We start from the raw sequence: 17,691 nt of genomic DNA, 5'->3' as shown, positions 1-17,691 counted from the left end.
CACACACACACGTGAACATAAACCTATAAACAACAATGGCAATAGAATTGAAGTGATAGTGCAAGTGGTGGTAATAGTGCAAACAGAGGTAGTGGTGCATCATGACTTATTTATTGTTCATCAGAGTGACGGCCAGTGAGAAGAAGAAAGAAGCTGTTCCTGTGTCTGCTGGTTTTGGCGTACAGAGCCCTGTAGCGCCTACCAGAGGGGAGGAGTTGGAACAGCTTGTGTCCAGGGTGTGAAGGGTCTGCAGTGATCTTTCCATTATTTGACGTAGAAGAAGTAGAAATAGAGGAAAATACCTCAATCATATTCTGAAAGAGATTCTGTAAAGAAATGACACAAGAAAATCCTAAGGATTTCACAGGTCAGTAGAAATATAAAATATAAATTATATAAATACAAATATTCCGGTAGGAAATTATTCCTACAGTAAATTTTACTTTCATTTTTATTTGTCACCAATGGAGGTCAATTCATGCCCCCAGTTTACATGCCTTTCTACATATTACATCACATGGTGTAATATTGCGTGGATCACTTGCATTACAAGACAGTCTAGTGTATGATATGGAAGGAATGAAATAAAAGACTAAATACAAATTTCATTATCTATGTTATTTATTGTGGGTTTTACCTGAACAGCAGTATTAGCACAATGATTCAATAGCAGGTTAAACTTTGAAATAAAACAATAGATGCAGCATATATGTAATTAGTGGTCTAATACAAGTTTCACTTTTCAATCAAATTTAGCCAGTTAGAAATGTGTTATGATTACTGGGACACTGGAACATCAGAAACCACCACCTGAATCAACAAAACATAGCAAAATAATAATGCAAAAACTCAAATGCATAGTGATAGTGATACAGCCTATCATACTTTATTCAACTTGAGGTAAGACCATTTAGAGCAGATACTATATGCATTACATGTTTACAAATGAAAACCAAAAAGCCAGAAGCCCCACTTTATTTCATTAAATCCTGTTCACAAACTGACTTTACTTCATTACATCCTGTTCACAAACTGACTTTATTTCATGTTGAGATAAAGCAAGATTTTCCTCAGCAGTGTAGGTCTAGGTTGTAGGTTGTTGACATAGTCTCTTCCAGAGTTGATGATCATGTTCAGTGCGCTCAGTATCAGTGTATCAATCTCATCATTTGTTTCAATCTCTGAGTGGTAGTTTTTGACAGGAAAGATGCAGTTTGGTATAAAGCCCAGCTTAACACTCAAGTCGTCCACCTAATTTGGAAAAATTGCACATTTAAGGAATGCTGCTCCAAAAATATTTTTGTGTTTAAGTTTGAAAATGTTAAGCAAAATTGTATTCCAATTAGAATAACAACTCTACAAACTCATAAAATAGAAACTTACCATTTTCTTCAGGTACTTGCTCTTATACACGTTCTTTATATCGGTCTTGACCTCTGGACAAGCTTCATCAATTTTGGTGAGAATAGCCACTTGGGGAATCTCTGCCGATACAAAGATCCAATTCAATCAGATTAATGTTTGTCAGGTTATTTGATTTAATTTATGAACCCAAACAACTAAACCTTACCCATGTGAGAAGCTGCAAGTCTGACGTCCCTCATCTTTATCACAGATTCATGATCCAGTATGTTTTGTGTGTTGGCATCGATGACACAAACCAGAACATGAACTTGGTCCTTCAGAGTGGGGTCCTTGTTGTAGTTCTGATCATCCTCTGATATTTTAGAGCACGGATTGATCTAGAAAATAATGTAAAATTGAATCAAAGAATAACTTGTGCAAATAGTTCCTTAAATGTATCTTCATGAAAATAAAATTCTTTATGCAAAACAGATCACAAAGCTGGTTTGTTATACTGAAATATATCCAACAAAGCTTAATGAATTCAATAATTAATTGGACTGTACTTCATAACCATGTTTTATGTGCCCCTTCATGGCCAGTTTGATGTCTTCCACACAAACTCCTCCATGATTGTCCTTCTCAAGTCCCATCAAGTCAGTGAAGACAAAAGGGTAAAATGTCCCTGGTCCTCCTTTATTGAATTTGTAAGTTCTGTGCTGTAAAACAGAAAACCGCAGATATGACGACATTATTGCTTCAAATTGAAAAATGTCTATGAGGCAACTAGTTGCCCAACTGCTGCTGCCTGAGCTGTGTACTGCAATTATCTTTGCAGGTGCACACAAAAATAAATAAATCAGAAATACTAGGTGAAAGAGTAGTTTAAGTTCATGAAGTTTTACAGTGTATAACATAGACCTAGTTAAACCACACTGAAAAGGGATTCATACTTCTGTGGTGAAGCTCTTTCCACCGATTGAATCCGTCAAAGCTCGACCAGTAATTCTGTCTTGTAACACACTGTCAACAGAGTTGATGAAGCTGGACTTGCCAGCACCAGTAAGTCCATGAAGCAGAACTCTGAGCTGTTTGACTTCTTTGTTATGAGGCTGATAATCCTTCACAAACTGGAGGTATTTGTTTTTATTGCTGTTCATAAAGAAAATGTAAGATTATATTCCAGATCACAATGCATTTCAACATTATTATCAGTTTTCCATATGTTGCACATATTTTGTGGTTTCTGCACGGTCGTCACAGACACCAAACTAAACCACCATGAAACTGAAACAAAATGACAGTAATAGAGTGCAGGGTTTTATTCACGACTGTTGATCTACTTATTCCTCTCCTCCACACTCGTGAAATAAATGTGTGACGTAATCTTCTGAGTTTAAACAATGTTCTGAAATATTTTGAGTATCTTACGCTGCTCTTTTGTCGATTCTCCACCCATGGCTACAAAAAGATATAAGGCAACATGTAAACAAGAAACATTATTAAACAATATTTATTATCAAAAACAAACCAAACTTCAACTGAATATTTGAGGCTTCATATTTCAGAATATTCATTTGTAAGTTCAGACATGTTGTAAGTTATCACTGGTAAAACTGACTCAGGTGCTGCACGAGTGAAGTATTTATTCTTTTTGAATATGTGTAATTAAATTAATCAAATTGAATTTACAGAAAACACAAAAGTTAGAGTATAGAAAAAGTGAAAGTACAAAGCTAAACTGTCAAGAAATTATTATTTTTTTACCTTTCATTCGATCCAAAGAAGTATCTGGACAGAAAGAAAAATTAAATTGTACCTCTGCATGAATTTAATGATAGAATTCATACAGTGAGTCATGCCACTATAAGAGCATTGGGATGAACATCCATCACGGTATTGTAGTTAAGATGACGTTTATCAAAATGATTTATATTTAAAAAAAAATCTTACATCCGCTGTTATGCCAGTGAGAATACGTACTGCAGTCAACCCACCGTCTTGTCACAACTTCAGCCAGGCTTTAGTTTTTCATTTGTCTGTCTCCTGTTTTGCCACACTAACTCTCATGTCATTTCAGAATCTGCCACTCCCCCCCGCTCTGCACTAATTGCTGATTTCATTTCACCTGGCCTGCCCCACCTCCATACTCACCTGCTCCTCATCAGCAATCAGCCCCTCAGTGTATATGTACCGGTCCATTTCCCTCAGTTCTCTGCCAGATTGTCTAGTGTGTTTCCCTTGCTATCCAGCAACCTGTCATTCCGATTCTGATCCTGATTATCTGTGTATTGACCTGCCTTTTTGGACTTTGGACCTTCTCTTTTGCCTGCTCCCACTGGATTTGTTTGCCACGCGGGTTACTACCTGGTTTGACATCTGCTGGTTATTAAACCCGGTTTCTACACCTGAACTGTTTTCTGTGTCGTGCTATTGGGTTCTTGTCTGTCGTTTTGTGATACCTGACAGTACAATCTGGCCAAAAATGAACCCAGCCGACATGGAGAAAATAAGGCAGGAAATGGCAGCACAAGCTGCTGCCCTACACCATCATGAGAAGCAATTCACCGCTATGGCAACGGCTCTCCAGGAGACTTCTGCACGCCACAACCAACATTTGGAGGCTCTGCGCAATCAGCTTCAGCAGCTCATACAGCCCAGACAAACGCCAGCGGTTTCACCACCCACCAGTCCTTCTGTTCCCACTGTTCTGGGTCCAGAACCCCGCTTAAGTGCTCTGGAGCGCTTTTCTGGAGCTCCAGGTACCTGCCGCTCTTTTCTGACTTTGTGCAAATTGACTTTTGAACTTCAGCCTCTCACATATCCCACTGAGAGGTCAAGAGTGGCTTTCATGATCACCCAGCTTACTGGGCGGGCTCGGGACTGGGGCACCGCTGAGTGGGAGAAGCAGTCGGCTTTCTGTTCTTCTGTGACTGCCTTCTCTGAGGGTCTTCGGAAGGTGTTCGATCACGCTACCCCTGGTCGAGAGGCTGCTCGTGGACTGTTAAACCTGGTTCAGGGGAACCGGAGAGTGACTGATTATTCCATTGAGTTCTGGACACTTGCTGCGGAGAGTGACTGGAACGCTTCCTCCCTGACTGACGCTTTCTACAACGGCCTTTCTGATGGCATCAAGGATGAGCTGGCGGCTCGGGATCCTCCGACTGATTTGGACACGCTCGTCGCCACGGCCATCCGCATTGACGGGCGTCTCCAAGAAAGGAGACGAGAGAGAGCGCTGATCAGTACTCCCCGGAGCCTTCCATGTCCTCCATCGTCGCCTCCCACTTCAATGTTTTCTCCTCCCACCGGTGCCTCTGGAGACCCGGTTGAACCCATGCAACTTGGCCGGACCAGGCTGTCAGCAGCTGAACGACAGCGGCGCCAAAGGGAGAACTGCTGCATGTACTGTGGGCAGGGAGGTCATTATGTGTCTTCCTGTCCAGTAAAAGACAGGGCTCACCAGGAATCCAGAGGGCGCTGGTGAGCCATATCATGAACTCTGAAATGCCCTCTCGTCCACTACTTCACGCCCAGCTCAACTGTAATGGACAATCACACGCTGTCTCTGTCCTCATTGACTCCGGGGCCGATGCCAACCTTCTGGATCGTGGTCTTGCCATGCAACTGGGTATTAACCAGGAACCCTTGGTCGAGCCTATCAAGGCGACTGCTCTGGATGGGCGCCTCCTCTGCACAGTAACCCACCGCACTGTTCCTCTTCATCTGGGCATATCTGGTAACCACACTGAATCACTTACCTTTCACCTGATAAATACTCCTCAGCACCCAATCATCCTGGGGTTTCCTTGGTTAATAAAACATAATCCACATATTGACTGGGGGACTGGTTCCATTCTACAATGGAGTGAACATTGTCATGCGGTCTGTCTGAAATCTGCTTTGCTACCTGCCTTCAACACCTCTTCCTCTAATGAGCTCCCAGATCTCTCAGGTGTCCCATCCGAGTACTATGACTTAAGGGAGGTGTTCAACAAAGTACGGGCCACATCGCTTCCCCCACACCGCCCGTACGATTGTGCCATTGACCTCCTCCCTGGCTCATCACCGCCAAGGGGGAGACTCTTTTCTCTGTCAGCCCCTGAAACCAAGGCCATGGACGACTACATTAACAACTCACTGGCAGCAGGCATCATCCGTCCCTCTTCATCCCCTGCTGGAGCCGGATTTTTCTTTGTGGATAAGAAGGACAAATCCCTCCGACCCTGCATCGATTACCGCGGTCTGAATGATGTCACCATTAAAAACCGGTACCCCCTCCCACTCATCTCTTCTGCATTTGAACTGTTACAAGGGTCTTCTGTGTTTACCAAGCTTGATCTCAGGAATGCCTATCACCTTGTTCGCATCCGGGAGGGGGATGAGTGGAAGACGGCGTTCAACACCCCTAGAGGCCACTATGAGTACCTGGTTATGCCTTTCGGACTCACTAATGCTCCTGCAATATTCCAAGCCTTAGTGAACGATGTGCTCCGGGATTTTCTCAATGTGTTTGTGTTTGTATATCTTGACGATATCCTCATCTTTTCAAAGACTGAACGGGAACATGTGCAGCATGTCCGCAGTGTTCTCCAGAGACTCCTAGAGAACCAGCTGTTTGTGAAAGTGGAGAAGTCTGAGTTCCATGCCACTGAGGTGTCGTTCCTGGGATACATCATTTCAGTTGGACGTATTCATATGGATCCCACCAAGGTTAAAGCGGTGGCGGATTGGCCGGTTCCCACCACTCGGAAGAAGCTTCAACAGTTCCTTGGGTTTGCCAATTTCTATCGTAGGTTTATCCGCAACTATAGTTCTGTGGCAGCTCCCCTGACAGCCCTCACCTCCCAGAAGATAGCCTTCCAATGGTCCCCTGCTGCAGAAAGGAGGTTCAAGGAGTTAAAATCACGGTTCTCTTCTGCTCCCATTCTCATCTTTCCAGATCCTGAACACCAGTTTGTTGTGGAAGTGGATGCGTCAGACTCCGGGGTGGGGGCAGTCCTGTCTCAGCGGTCAGCTGAGGACCAAAAGTTACACCCATGTGCTTTTTTCTCCCGCAAGTTGTCCCCAGCAGAAAGGAATTACGACGTCGGAAACCGGGAGTTACTGGCTGTCAAACTGGCTCTCGAGGAGTGGAGGCACTGGTTGGAGGGGGCAAAGCATCCGTTTGTGGTGTGGACAGACCACAAAAACCTGGAGTACATCCGGTCAGCCAAACGGTTGAACTCCCGTCAGGCCAGATGGGCATTATTCTTTAATCGTTTTGATTTTACCCTGTCTTATCGCCCAGGTACAAGGAACGTCAAACCAGATGCCCTGTCCCGTCAGTTCCAGTCAGACAACTGTCCCACACAGCCTGAGAGTATCCTCCCCACTAAGGTGGTCATCGGCGCAGTTACCTGGGACATTGTGGACAAGGTAAAACAGTCCCAGGCCGACCACCCGGCTCCCAGTGCCTGCCCTGATGATCGTCTGTATGTGCCTGTGAGTCTCCGCTCTCAGGTCCTCCAGTGGGGACATTCTTCTCGCCTTGCCTGTCACCCAGGGGTTAGGCGCACCCTAGCTCTGCTAAAACAACGTTTCTGGTGGGCTTCCATTGAAGAGGACACCAAGGAGTTTATCGCCGCTTGCCAGATTTGTGCTCAGCACAAGACTGCTCGCCATGCCCCTTCTGGTCTTCTTCAGCCACTGCCTATTCCTCATCGTCCATGGTCCCATGTCTCACTTGACTTTGTCACCGGACTGCCTCCCTCAGAGGGTAACACCACCATTCTGACTATCGTGGACAGATTTTCTAAGTCTGCTCAGTTTGTTCCGTTGCCAAAATTACCATCTGCCAAAGAAACGGCTGAACTTATGTTACATCATGTTTTCCGTCTGCACGGCCTCCCCTGTGATATTGTCTCAGACCGGGGGCCACAGTTCACTTCTCGTTTCTGGACAGAGTTTTGCCAGCTGTTGGGGGCCACGGTCAGCCTATCCTCTGGGTTCCATCCTCAATCCAACGGACAGACGGAACGGATGAACCAGGAAATGGAGACTGCCTTGCGTTGCATTGCATCCCAGACACCGACCTCCTGGTCCAAACAGCTTCTGTGGGTGGAGTATGCTCACAATACGCTTCCAAGCTCAGCAACAGGGCTTTCTCCTTTCCAGTGCTCTCGGGGATATCAACCTCCACTGTTCCCGGAGCAGGAGCGAGAGGCCAGGGTCCCATCTGTCCAGGCGTTCATCCAGCGCTGTCGGCGCACCTGGTGGCGGGCCCGTTCTGCTCTCCTGCGTTCGTCCAACCGGTACCAGAGAAATGCCAACCGCCGTCGGATCCCTGCACCCTGCTACACTCCTGGTCAGAAGGTTTGGCTGTCCACACATGACCTCCCACTCCGGGTAGAGTCTAGGAAGTTGGCCCCAAGGTTTGTGGGCCCGTTCTCCATCACTAAGGTCATCAACCCTGCTGCAGTCCGTCTCCGCCTTCCTCGCTCCATGAGAATTCATCCCACCTTTCATGTCTCCAAGATCAAACCCGTAAAGGAGAGCCAGCTCCAGCCCTCCTCCAGACCCCCGCCACCCCCCCGGCTCATTGACGGGGGTCCTGCTTACTCTGTCCATCGTCTCATCAAGTCACGACCGCGGGGAAGGGGTTTTCAATACCTGGTCGATTGGGAGGGTTATGGCCCTGAGGAGCGCTCATGGGTTCCAGCTCGTAACATCTTGGACCCTGACCTCATCTCAGCTTTCCATAGGGACCATCCTGACCAGCCCGGTGGGACGTCAGGAGCCGTCCCTAGAAGGGGGGGTTCTGTCACAACTTCAGCCAGGCTTTAGTTTTTCATTTGTCTGTCTCCTGTTTTGCCACACTAACTCTCATGTCATTTCAGAATCTGCCACTCCCCCCCGCTCTGCACTAATTGCTGATTTCATTTCACCTGGCCTGCCCCACCTCCATACTCACCTGCTCCTCATCAGCAATCAGCCCCTCAGTGTATATGTACCGGTCCATTTCCCTCAGTTCTCTGCCAGATTGTCTAGTGTGTTTCCCTTGCTATCCAGCAACCTGTCATTCCGATTCTGATCCTGATTATCTGTGTATTGACCTGCCTTTTTGGACTTTGGACCTTCTCTTTTGCCTGCTCCCACTGGATTTGTTTGCCACGCGGGTTACTACCTGGTTTGACATCTGCTGGTTATTAAACCCGGTTTCTACACCTGAACTGTTTTCTGTGTCGTGCTATTGGGTTCTTGTCTGTCGTTTTGTGATACCTGACACGTCTACCTTGAAAACCACTGTCAAGCCAACACCCACGATGTTTTGCGGTACGAGGCGTTACTGCAAGAGCGTGCACTGACTTCAAAACCAAGTCAGAGTGTCACTCAGATAATATCAGGACATCCTGATGCAGAGTTCCAAAATTGAAGCCCTTTAAAATCTGATATATGAGCTATCTTCCCTGTAAACTGATTAGGACTATAAGGAAATTGTCTGTTGTCAAAAACTATTTTCACGTCAGATTAATATCAAAAGATCTTATAGTGTCACTATTACAGTGTCAGAACATTCTAGTGTGGCCAATTGTCACTAACTAAGTTCACTTCAGATCAGTAGCAGACCATTTCAGAGTGTCACTGAGAATATCAGGACATTTTGGTACAGAATTTCAAAAAGGAAAGCCCTTTAAAATCTCTTATATGAGCTATCTTACCTCTAAATACAATGATTTAGACTTAATCTGACACAGGGACACACTCAAACTGACATGTCCACATTGTTTAGCGTGTTCAACTTTTTTAGTATTATAGCTATTCAAATGTTTATATTGAATTTTTAGCAAAAGGATTTCAATCACAGCCTTACTGAAATGATTTCTGAAAGAGCCGCCTGAAGTCACGACTGAATGAGCACAGCTGCATGAATAGCTCCAAATTGTTGATCAGAAACAAAGGAAAGAAGTAGAGAAACACATGCTGTAACAGGCCTCCCTCCCACAATCAGCATAGTTTCATTTTCACTTATATGACTTTGTGGCAGGAAGGACAGCAGTGCTCTACATCTTCACAGAATACATTGCATGATTATAACCGTTCTAGACTAGACACGCTGTACAAGACGGGTAGTGATGGTCACATGATTTTACCACAACATCAGTGTATGAGAGCAACAAAATGAGGATCAACAAATAATGTATAACAACTACATGTAGTAGTTGCTGAACCACTTCATTCCATTGAAATGGAATACAGTAACTTTAGTGCTTGGCAGATGAAGCAGTTATCAGGGTTTTTATCAGCTTTTTATACAAATAAACAATGAAACCCCCATCAGGTGTTAACAATCTCACCTGAGTGTGAGATTTGGTTTAAAGCACAACAATGATGGACTTAAGGGAACCCCATGGAGGCCATGTGACATGGCTATGACATCACCAAGGTGATCAATATTAAGGCACACCTTCTCACTGAGCCTTTCCATTGCTGCTGGAGGTAACAACTCTGGTCCCCGAAAACAACCTAGGAAACAGTTCTAACCTCGCTGAACGAGCAACATCTGTGTTCACACACTTGGATACTGAAAGAGAGAATGATAACTTATATGAAGTCTTCAAAGGAACGGAGGATAACTTCTACGCTCTGCTTCATTCTTATTCAAGTCGACATCCACTGTTTTTCCCGCTGCCATACGGAGACCAGCGTGCCGCTTAACCCACCAACAGAGCGCATTACGGTCCCCTGTCATCGGCTGGATAAAACTCCACCAAACAAAAGACAGAAGAACGCACGCCGCTTTGTTGTGTCTTATACACACAGTGTGTTAAGCGCGGCCTCCATTGTGTGTCTCATTCCCACCTTTAAATAAGCGCCGCCACGCTGTGAAGTCTTAATGTTGCTCACTACAAACACATTTTATGCTCATCCAGGTTTTTAACAGTTTTTTATTATTCCCAAAGTATAAAGTAGTTTAAATATGTGGTTAACATTGCAAATTGAAACAAAACTACTTTGTTAGGTTCAGTAAAGAAATCACAGTTTGGGTTAAATTAAGTACGTTTGTTATGTAACTTAATGAGTATAAGTATAATAAGTATAATAAGTATTAAACAACGTTTAACCAGGACTGGCTTGAAATCCACAAAGCCGGCCTGAAAATGAAGAACATCTGAAATGATTTCCTGAGAGTCTATGGAACAGAACCGGATAGCGGTTGGACCCTGGTCAGAGCTGCCAATGCTCAATATGATTGGCCAGTTTGCATTCAAGGGGAGAGTCTTAGCAAGTAGTCATTTTTAGGAGACCAGGCTGAATATAATTACTACAGTAACATGCTTGAAAATTAACATAAAAGTGCACAATACTGTAAAAAAACAACAATGTAAAGCTAATCTGTCATGCTTTGATCATACAAGGTTTGCCTCAGCAGTATGTAGGTCTACAGGTTGTTGAGGAAGTCTTCTCCGAAGGTAATCATCTGTTTCAGTGCGCTCAGGATCAGCGCATTAATATCATCTTTTGTGTTGGTTTCTGAGTGGTAGTTCTTCACAAGAAAGATGCAGTTCGGTGGAATTCCTAGCAACATGTTGAATTTGTCAACCTAAGTAACAGGATTTCAGTTGATTAGTAAATGGCAAAGTTGTGACAAAAAAATTTGATTGTTTTGCTCAAATTCTGAAAATTGAACTCTAACAACAAATACAATATCACTAATAAAAACCTACCTGTTCCTTCAAGTACTTGTTCGTGTATACTTTGTTCATATTTGTTTTCAGCTTAGGACACGCTTCATCAACTTTGGTGAGAATAGCCAGTTGGGGAATTCCTGTCAAGACAGAAACATAATCCATATTTGCTTTGCTGGTATTTTGATTCATAAAACCAGATCTGGTTCCAATAGTGAACACAGTCATGACCGTTGTGATGTCTGCTCTTACCCATTTCAGTGGCTGCTAGTCTGACTTCTCTCATCTTCTGCACAACTTCTTCACTTATTAAAGACACTGAGGCAACAGGAATGACACAAACCAGGACGTGAACTCTGTCATCCAGAGTGGGAGCTGGGTTGTAGTCTTCATCAGTCTCCTGAAGCTGGGCTTCAGGATTGAACTAGAAAAACGATTTAAAAAAGATCAATTACTATTAACTATTTAATATAACAGTTAAACAATAGCATTTTGCATAATGTAATGCAAAAAAAAGTGTTAGATGCAAAACAGTATGAAAAAGAAAAGTAAATAACTAAAATAATGTCAGAGTTCAAAGGGTTGTACCTTATAACCATCTGGCAGATGTCCCCTCATGGCCAGTTTCACGTCTTCCACATCAACTCCTTTGTTAGTCTTTTGCTCAAAGCCCATGATGTCATTGAAAATGAAAGAGTAAAAACTATCAGGGTCTTTGTGGATTTTATAAGCCGTGTACTGTAAAGCAGAAGGTGGAATTATTTGCATCACTTGAGCAAATCCCTGATGAATTTGCAATAAAAAATGTCAAACAGACATTGCTTCTTCCAAGAAAACAGCAGGTGAGGCATTCAATTAAAGCTATTTATCTAAGCTTGTCTGCACGATGACAAAAAAATGAACTGGATGTGCAATACAATTACACCAAATATATGTGCTGTACACAAAGAACACAAATCAAAAATTCAGAATTAGGCTACGTTAAGCAACATCTAACAAGGCTGGGCTCAGAGTTTTCAAATGTTTTGGGGAAAAAAAGTTTTTTAGTCCTCTATTTCTTTATTTTAAAGTTAATTCATTTGTACTTCTAGATTTACACAAATATCAAACACATTTCAAATGAAATTTGTGTCGTTTTAACTGAGAATCCATTCATAATATTTTACAGCTGTTGGTGATGGTGACATATACAACACTAGCTCCAAACTCTTTTGCTAAGGGTCAGTGTTGGATGCATTACCTACAGTGTCATAATGGCACATTAATGTAGAAAGGCAATCGGACACATTGGCCTACAATCCATCATAGCTGTCCAATTAAACTGTTCGGTTACTAAATGTTAATCCTTCCAACCAATCAGAATCCTGATTTTTTTTTAGTGACCATGGTATAAAGTTAAATATTGGATAGTGTACGAAAATTATCAGTGGAAATGCATAATGTGATCAGTTATCTTTAATGCTTTTAAAGCCATTTCAGTTATAAGGCTGTGATGGGTTTTGAAACATTCATAACAGTTCTTTAGAATCACCACAATTAACAAGTTATTCATACTTTTTGGGTAAAGCTCCTCCCAGAGATTGCATCTGTCAAAGCTCGACCAGTAACTCTGCCTGTCAAAACACTTTCAACAGAGTTGAAGAAACTGGACTTGCCAGACCCGACCGGTCCATGAATCAGAATTCGGAGATGTTTGACATTTTGGTTTTGAGGTTGGTAAGATTTCACAAATTTAAGATTCTCCTGATAGTTCCTTTTAATAAAAGAAAAAAAACATTAGAACAGTTTACTTTATTATATTGATTATTAAATGTACAACATGTGACTCATACTCACTCCGTCACAGCCCTCCATGGCTGACTAAAATATGCTAAAGAGAAAGTTACATATGTTAACATAAAGCTGTATCGTTAAACTTCAGCAACATCATGCATTCCTTTTGGTAAATGTTAGCATTACAAATTTCAATGACTTTTGCAATATTTGGAACATTTACAAGCTGAAATTATGACAATTCAAGACTTACCTCCCCCCATTGCTGTAAAGGGAGACATTAACATGTCAATGTTATGAATTTAAATCAAATGTTCTAGAAGGAATGTTGCAAGTGCCTAAATTGAAATGTTAACTTCAATTAAAGACTAAAGATGCAAATGAAAGTGTTTATTTCTATTTATTTTTCAAGGGTTTTTGCTGAATAGAAAATGTTTTAAGAAACATACAATGCAAATAATTAATGAAAAACATAGAACATGTTATACATAAGTGCTAGCAGTTGTTAGCAGCAAGAAGATGATAACAGGAGACACAGGTAAAACCACCAAGACAGTGGTCACACATTTAACTAAAAAGAAGAAAATATAGTTCAAGTATGTCAAAGTTATGTCAACGCGTACCAAATTGAAATGACAGTCAAGACCATTTTCACTTTCAAGTTCAGTGATTAATAACGTATAGTACAGTACTCTGCAGTACATAAAGCATGTCTTTCATAAAAGTGTGTTTCTGTTTAAAATTCATAAAGAGACATTTTATAAAAACCATATGCATAAATTGAGTTACACATTACCCGTTGTTACATAATAGAAAGTCCTTACCTTTATATCTGTGGCCCTGCAGAGTGCCACTTCAAATAATGTTGACTGGAAGAACGGTTCTTATTATAGAAGTTATCCACTTACTTTCACTTTCAGGTTAACCAACCTGCCAACACCAAGAAAATCCCCCAACAGCAAAGTCAGTAATCTGAGCTCAAACACACAGAGTGAAGCGCCATGGAAAGTACCAATGAAGGAAGTAGGTACATGTACTGATGTAGAGTACACTTTTGTGGTACCTGTTCTTAAGTATTTACATTTATTGCTACTTTATACTATAAAGTAGGTCACAGTATAATGTAACCAGCCAGTTTGATCTTACATTTGACAGTAGAAGGCTGTTATGTACATGCTGTTTGGTGGCACAGCCATGCAGTGGTTGGCACTGTTGGAGCAACAGTGTCTGTTGTAATAACAAAATACCGACCACATAATGTAAAGTTTTGGTTTCTGTTTAGTTCAGCCTTTACTTTATACTTCCCCCTGCCATCGGTAGCAAAGGGAAATGACTGCAGCATGTACAGGGCATAGGGTTGGCAGAAGTCTTCTTGTTTTTGTAATCCTCTCCTAAATCCCTTTCTTTCAAAGTACAAATTACTCATAACAAGCAGTAAAAGACAATACAGAAGGACCAGACAGGTGAGGCACACTTTGTTCATCACATAAATTATTATAATTCATATTACAGCAAAGGGAAAGATAGGATTGGAGCAATGTCTTATTTAATCGTTTGTACTTAATTAGAAGTACAGAAAATACTTTAGGTTAAATTTTGTGTGATAGTTCTGATCTGAATGATTCCACTGTACGCTCCTTAAACACAGTGTAGTAATAAAAACTTGCATACAAGGCAATTAGTGGTACTGAGTAATTTAGGAATCATTATAATTGTGATGCATTAAAAAAAATGTGTTGCTGCTGTTATTTATCATTTATCAACAAGGTCAGTTTGCTTTCAGAAATGAACTAAAAGACAATTTAAAAAATAACTTATTTCAACAATGTAATGCATTTTAAAGTGAACATGTGTAATGGATGTCATGGAGAGCTGGAGGTGGTGCTATATTGAACAAAGCCCCATCGGACGTCAGATGGAGCTGCATATCTTTTCTGAGAGGTGACACAGAGAGGATGGTCTTTTCTCATTCCTCTCTAGGCACTAGAGCAGCAGTCGGGAACCTATGGCTCGCGAGCCATATATGGCTCTTCCGGTGACGGCATATGGCTCCCAGACAATTTTGAGTTGAAAAAAAAAAATCAGTTTGGAACTGATTTTAAAATACTTGTGATATTTGTTAATAATACTGTGTCATTTTAAAGTAAACAGAAATTAGTTTTGAAGATAAATTTCACGGGTCACGGGTCACCCGTGGGTCGGGTAGGGAACCAATGGCTCGCGAGCATGTCCGGGTCATTGTAAAGGTGAAGAAATCTATTTTATCAGATAGCCAACTAATTTATCCGCTTCAACCCTTGTAACGGAAAAGATGGCGAAAAGAAAAAAAGACGATGATTACCGTGCATTCCAGGCTGCGTGGACAGAGGAATTTGCATTTGTGGACAGAGCAGGATCTGCAGTATGTCTAATATGCGATGATAAAAATGCATCGATGAAACGGTCAAATATAAAGCGGCACTTCGATACTCACCATGCTTCATTTGCATCGAAATATCCAGCGGGGGACAGCAGGAAAAGGGCATGCGAGGAGCTACAGCGGAGAGTGCAGATGAGTCAGCAGCAACTACGTGTGTGGACCAGGCAAGGTGACGGGAATTCATATTTATTTTATTATACGTTAAAAATACTATATGGCTCTCAATGAAATATATTTCGAAATATTTGGCCTTTATGGCTCTCCCAGTCAAAAAGGTTCACGACCCCTGCACTAGAGACACGTGTTTATGTTGAACAGCCGGGAAAAAGTGCATTTTGCATAAAATGTAGTGACTGGATATAAGAAGTAGACATACAATGGGTACGGAAAGTATTCAGACCCCTTTACATTTTTCACTCTTTATTTCATTGCAGCCATTTGCTAAAATCAAAAAAGTTCATTTTATTTTATTTTATTTCATTTTATTTCTCATTAATAACTCAGCACCCCATCTTGACAGAAAAAAACAGAAATGTAGAAATTTTTGCAAATTTATTAAAGAAGAAAAACTGAAATATCACATGGTCATAAGTATTCAGACCCTTTGCTGTGACACTCATATTTAACTCACATGCTGTCCATTTCTTCTGATCCTCCTTGAGATGGTTCTACTCCTTCATTGGAGTCCAGCTGTGTTTAAATAAACTGATTGGACTTTAGGAAAGGCACACACCTGTCTATATAAGACCTTACAGCTCACAGTGCATGTCAGAGCAAATGAGAATCATGAGGTCGAAGGAACTGCCCAAGGAGCTCAGAGACAGAATTGTGGCAAGGCACAGATCTGGCCAAGGTTACAAAAGAATTTCTGCAGCACTCAAGGTTCCTAAGAGCACAGTGGCCTCCATAATCCTTAAATGGAAGAAGTTTGGGACGACCAGAACTCTTCCTAGACCTGGCCGTCCAGCCAAACTGAGCAATCGTGGGAGAAGAGCCTTGGTGAGAGAGGTAAAGAAGAACCCAAAGATCACTGTGGCTGAGCTCCAGAGATGCAGTAGGGAGATGGGAGAAAGTTCCACAAAGTCAACTATCACTGCAGCCCTCCACCAGTCGGGGCTTTATGGCAGAGTAGCCTCTCCTCAGTGCAAGACATATGAAAGCCTGCATAGAGTTTGCCAAAAAAACACATGAAGGACTCCCAGAGTATGAGAAATAAGATTCTCTGGTCTGATGAGACGAAGATTGAACTTTTTGGCGTTAATTCTAAGCGGTATGTGTGGAAAAAACCAGGCACTGCTCATCACCTGCCCAATACAATCCCAACAGTGAAACATGGTGGTGGCAGGATCATGCTATGGGGGTGTTTTTCAGCTGCAGGGACAGGACGACTGGTTGCAATTGAAGGAAAGATGAATGCGGCCAAGTACAGAGATATCCTGGAAGAAAACCTCTTCCAGAGTGCTCAGGACCTCAGACTGGGCCGAAGGTTCACCTTCCAACAAGACAATGACCCTAAGCACACAGCTAAAATAACAAAGGAGTGGCTTCGGAACAACTCTGTGACCATTCTTGACTGGCCCAGCCAGAGCCCTGACCTAAACCCAATTGAGCATCTCTGGAGAGCCCTGAAAATGGCTGTTCACCATCCAACCTGACGGAACTGGAGAGGATCTGCAAGGAAGAATGGCAGAGGATCCCCAAATCCAGGTGTGAAAAACTTGTTGCATCATTCCCAAGAAGACTCATGGCTGTACTAGCTCAAAAGGGTGCTTCTACTCAATACTGAGCAAAGGGTCTGAATACTTATGACCATGTGATATTTCAGTTTTTCTTTTTAATACATTTGCAAAAATTTCTACATTTCTGTTTTTTTCTGTCAAGATGGGGTGCTGAGTGTACTTTAATGAGAAATAAAATTAACTTTTTCGAATTTAGCAAATGGCTGCAATGAAACAAAGAGTGAAAAATTTAAAGGGGTCTGAATACTTTCCGTACCCACTGTAGTTGTCGTCACGTCACCCATCGTTGTGTTGACGTTGTCGTTTTGATCCCTCGCATTCAGCATGTAGGCCTTCGCCATCTTGTTTTTTTTGCAACCAATGAGTAGAAGTGACCATATTTGGACTGCAGAGAAGTGACGCTCTGGTAGCAGTAGCGAGCGGTCAATCTATTCTGCCTATGTTACTGTGAAGGGGACCATAATTTACTAAATGAACATCATTCTGTATTGAGTAATACTTAAAACAAGCGATTTAAACCAAAACCTTATGTTTATGTTTACAATGTTTACTGAGGAAATATATCAGGTGAGAAGTAAGGTCATTTACTCACAGACTTATTTTTGCAACAAGAGAAAGTCGCCGCCTGCTGGTCAGTAGAGAGAATGCAAGTTTAAGGCACTTCCACATTGCGTCCACTTTTCAGAACCTTAGGTTGCCACCTGATATGATGTGAGCTTAAACAGTGGTGTAGTGATGTTCCACAGAA

At 42.1% G+C, this 17,691-nt stretch overlaps 2 protein-coding genes across 3 annotated transcripts; both read right to left on the bottom strand.

Moving 5' to 3' along the window:
• Positions 1 to 632: 632 nt before the first annotated feature.
• On the bottom strand, positions 633 to 9,263 carry LOC137878725 (interferon-induced protein 44-like). 2 transcript variants are annotated; one of them, XM_068719120.1, is made up of 8 exons: positions 9,197 to 9,263; positions 3,112 to 3,135; positions 2,776 to 2,805; positions 2,298 to 2,496; positions 1,911 to 2,063; positions 1,571 to 1,742; positions 1,384 to 1,484; positions 633 to 1,251 (listed from the first exon to the last, which is right to left on the bottom strand). In XM_068719120.1, the coding sequence occupies exons 1-8, from the start codon at positions 9,250 to 9,252 to the stop codon at positions 1,039 to 1,041; spliced, it is 948 nt and encodes a 315-aa protein (XP_068575221.1). In that variant the 5' UTR covers positions 9,253 to 9,263; the 3' UTR covers positions 633 to 1,038. The 2 variants fall into 2 exon arrangements, with proteins under 2 accessions (XP_068575221.1, XP_068575223.1); XM_068719122.1 differs by lacking the exon at positions 9,197 to 9,263 and adding an exon at positions 3,499 to 4,381.
• Positions 9,264 to 10,253: 990 nt separating this feature from the next.
• On the bottom strand, positions 10,254 to 13,637 carry LOC137878397 (interferon-induced protein 44-like). The gene is made up of 8 exons (XM_068718690.1): positions 13,610 to 13,637; positions 13,039 to 13,050; positions 12,849 to 12,882; positions 12,567 to 12,765; positions 11,601 to 11,750; positions 11,265 to 11,436; positions 11,052 to 11,152; positions 10,254 to 10,927 (listed from the first exon to the last, which is right to left on the bottom strand). Exons 2-8 carry the CDS (start codon positions 13,046 to 13,048, stop codon positions 10,766 to 10,768), a joined length of 828 nt encoding a protein of 275 aa, XP_068574791.1. The 5' UTR covers positions 13,049 to 13,050; positions 13,610 to 13,637; the 3' UTR covers positions 10,254 to 10,765.
• Between the last annotated feature and the right edge of the window lie 4,054 nt (positions 13,638 to 17,691).

Source organism: Cebidichthys violaceus, unplaced genomic scaffold, assembly GCF_023349555.1.
Source record: "Cebidichthys violaceus isolate CVI_PGR_0920_01 unplaced genomic scaffold, fCebVio1.0.p SCAF_23, whole genome shotgun sequence".
NCBI classification, from domain to species: Eukaryota; Metazoa; Chordata; class Actinopteri; order Perciformes; family Stichaeidae; genus Cebidichthys; species Cebidichthys violaceus.
Note: the sequence above shows the minus strand (reverse complement) of the source record. Positions and strands in the feature narration are given on the sequence as shown.

Excerpts from the sequence above, each read along its gene's own strand:
- LOC137878725 (XM_068719120.1), bottom strand. The coding sequence starts at position 9,252 with ATGCAGCTGTGCTCATTCAGTCGTGACTTCAGGCGGCTCTTTCAGAAA. Across the intron at positions 2,064-2,297 it reads GAAAGAGCTTCACCACAGAA|CACAGAACTTACAAATTCAA; the intron begins GTATGAATCCCT and ends TCTGTTTTACAG. Across the intron at positions 1,743-1,910 it reads ACATAAAACATGGTTATGAA|ATCAATCCGTGCTCTAAAAT; the intron begins GTACAGTCCAAT and ends ATTATTTTCTAG.
- LOC137878397 (XM_068718690.1), bottom strand. Across the intron at positions 12,766-12,848 it reads CCATGGAGGGCTGTGACGGA|GAACTATCAGGAGAATCTTA; the intron begins GTGAGTATGAGT and ends TTTTATTAAAAG. Across the intron at positions 11,751-12,566 it reads GGAGGAGCTTTACCCAAAAA|TACACGGCTTATAAAATCCA; the intron begins GTATGAATAACT and ends TCTGCTTTACAG.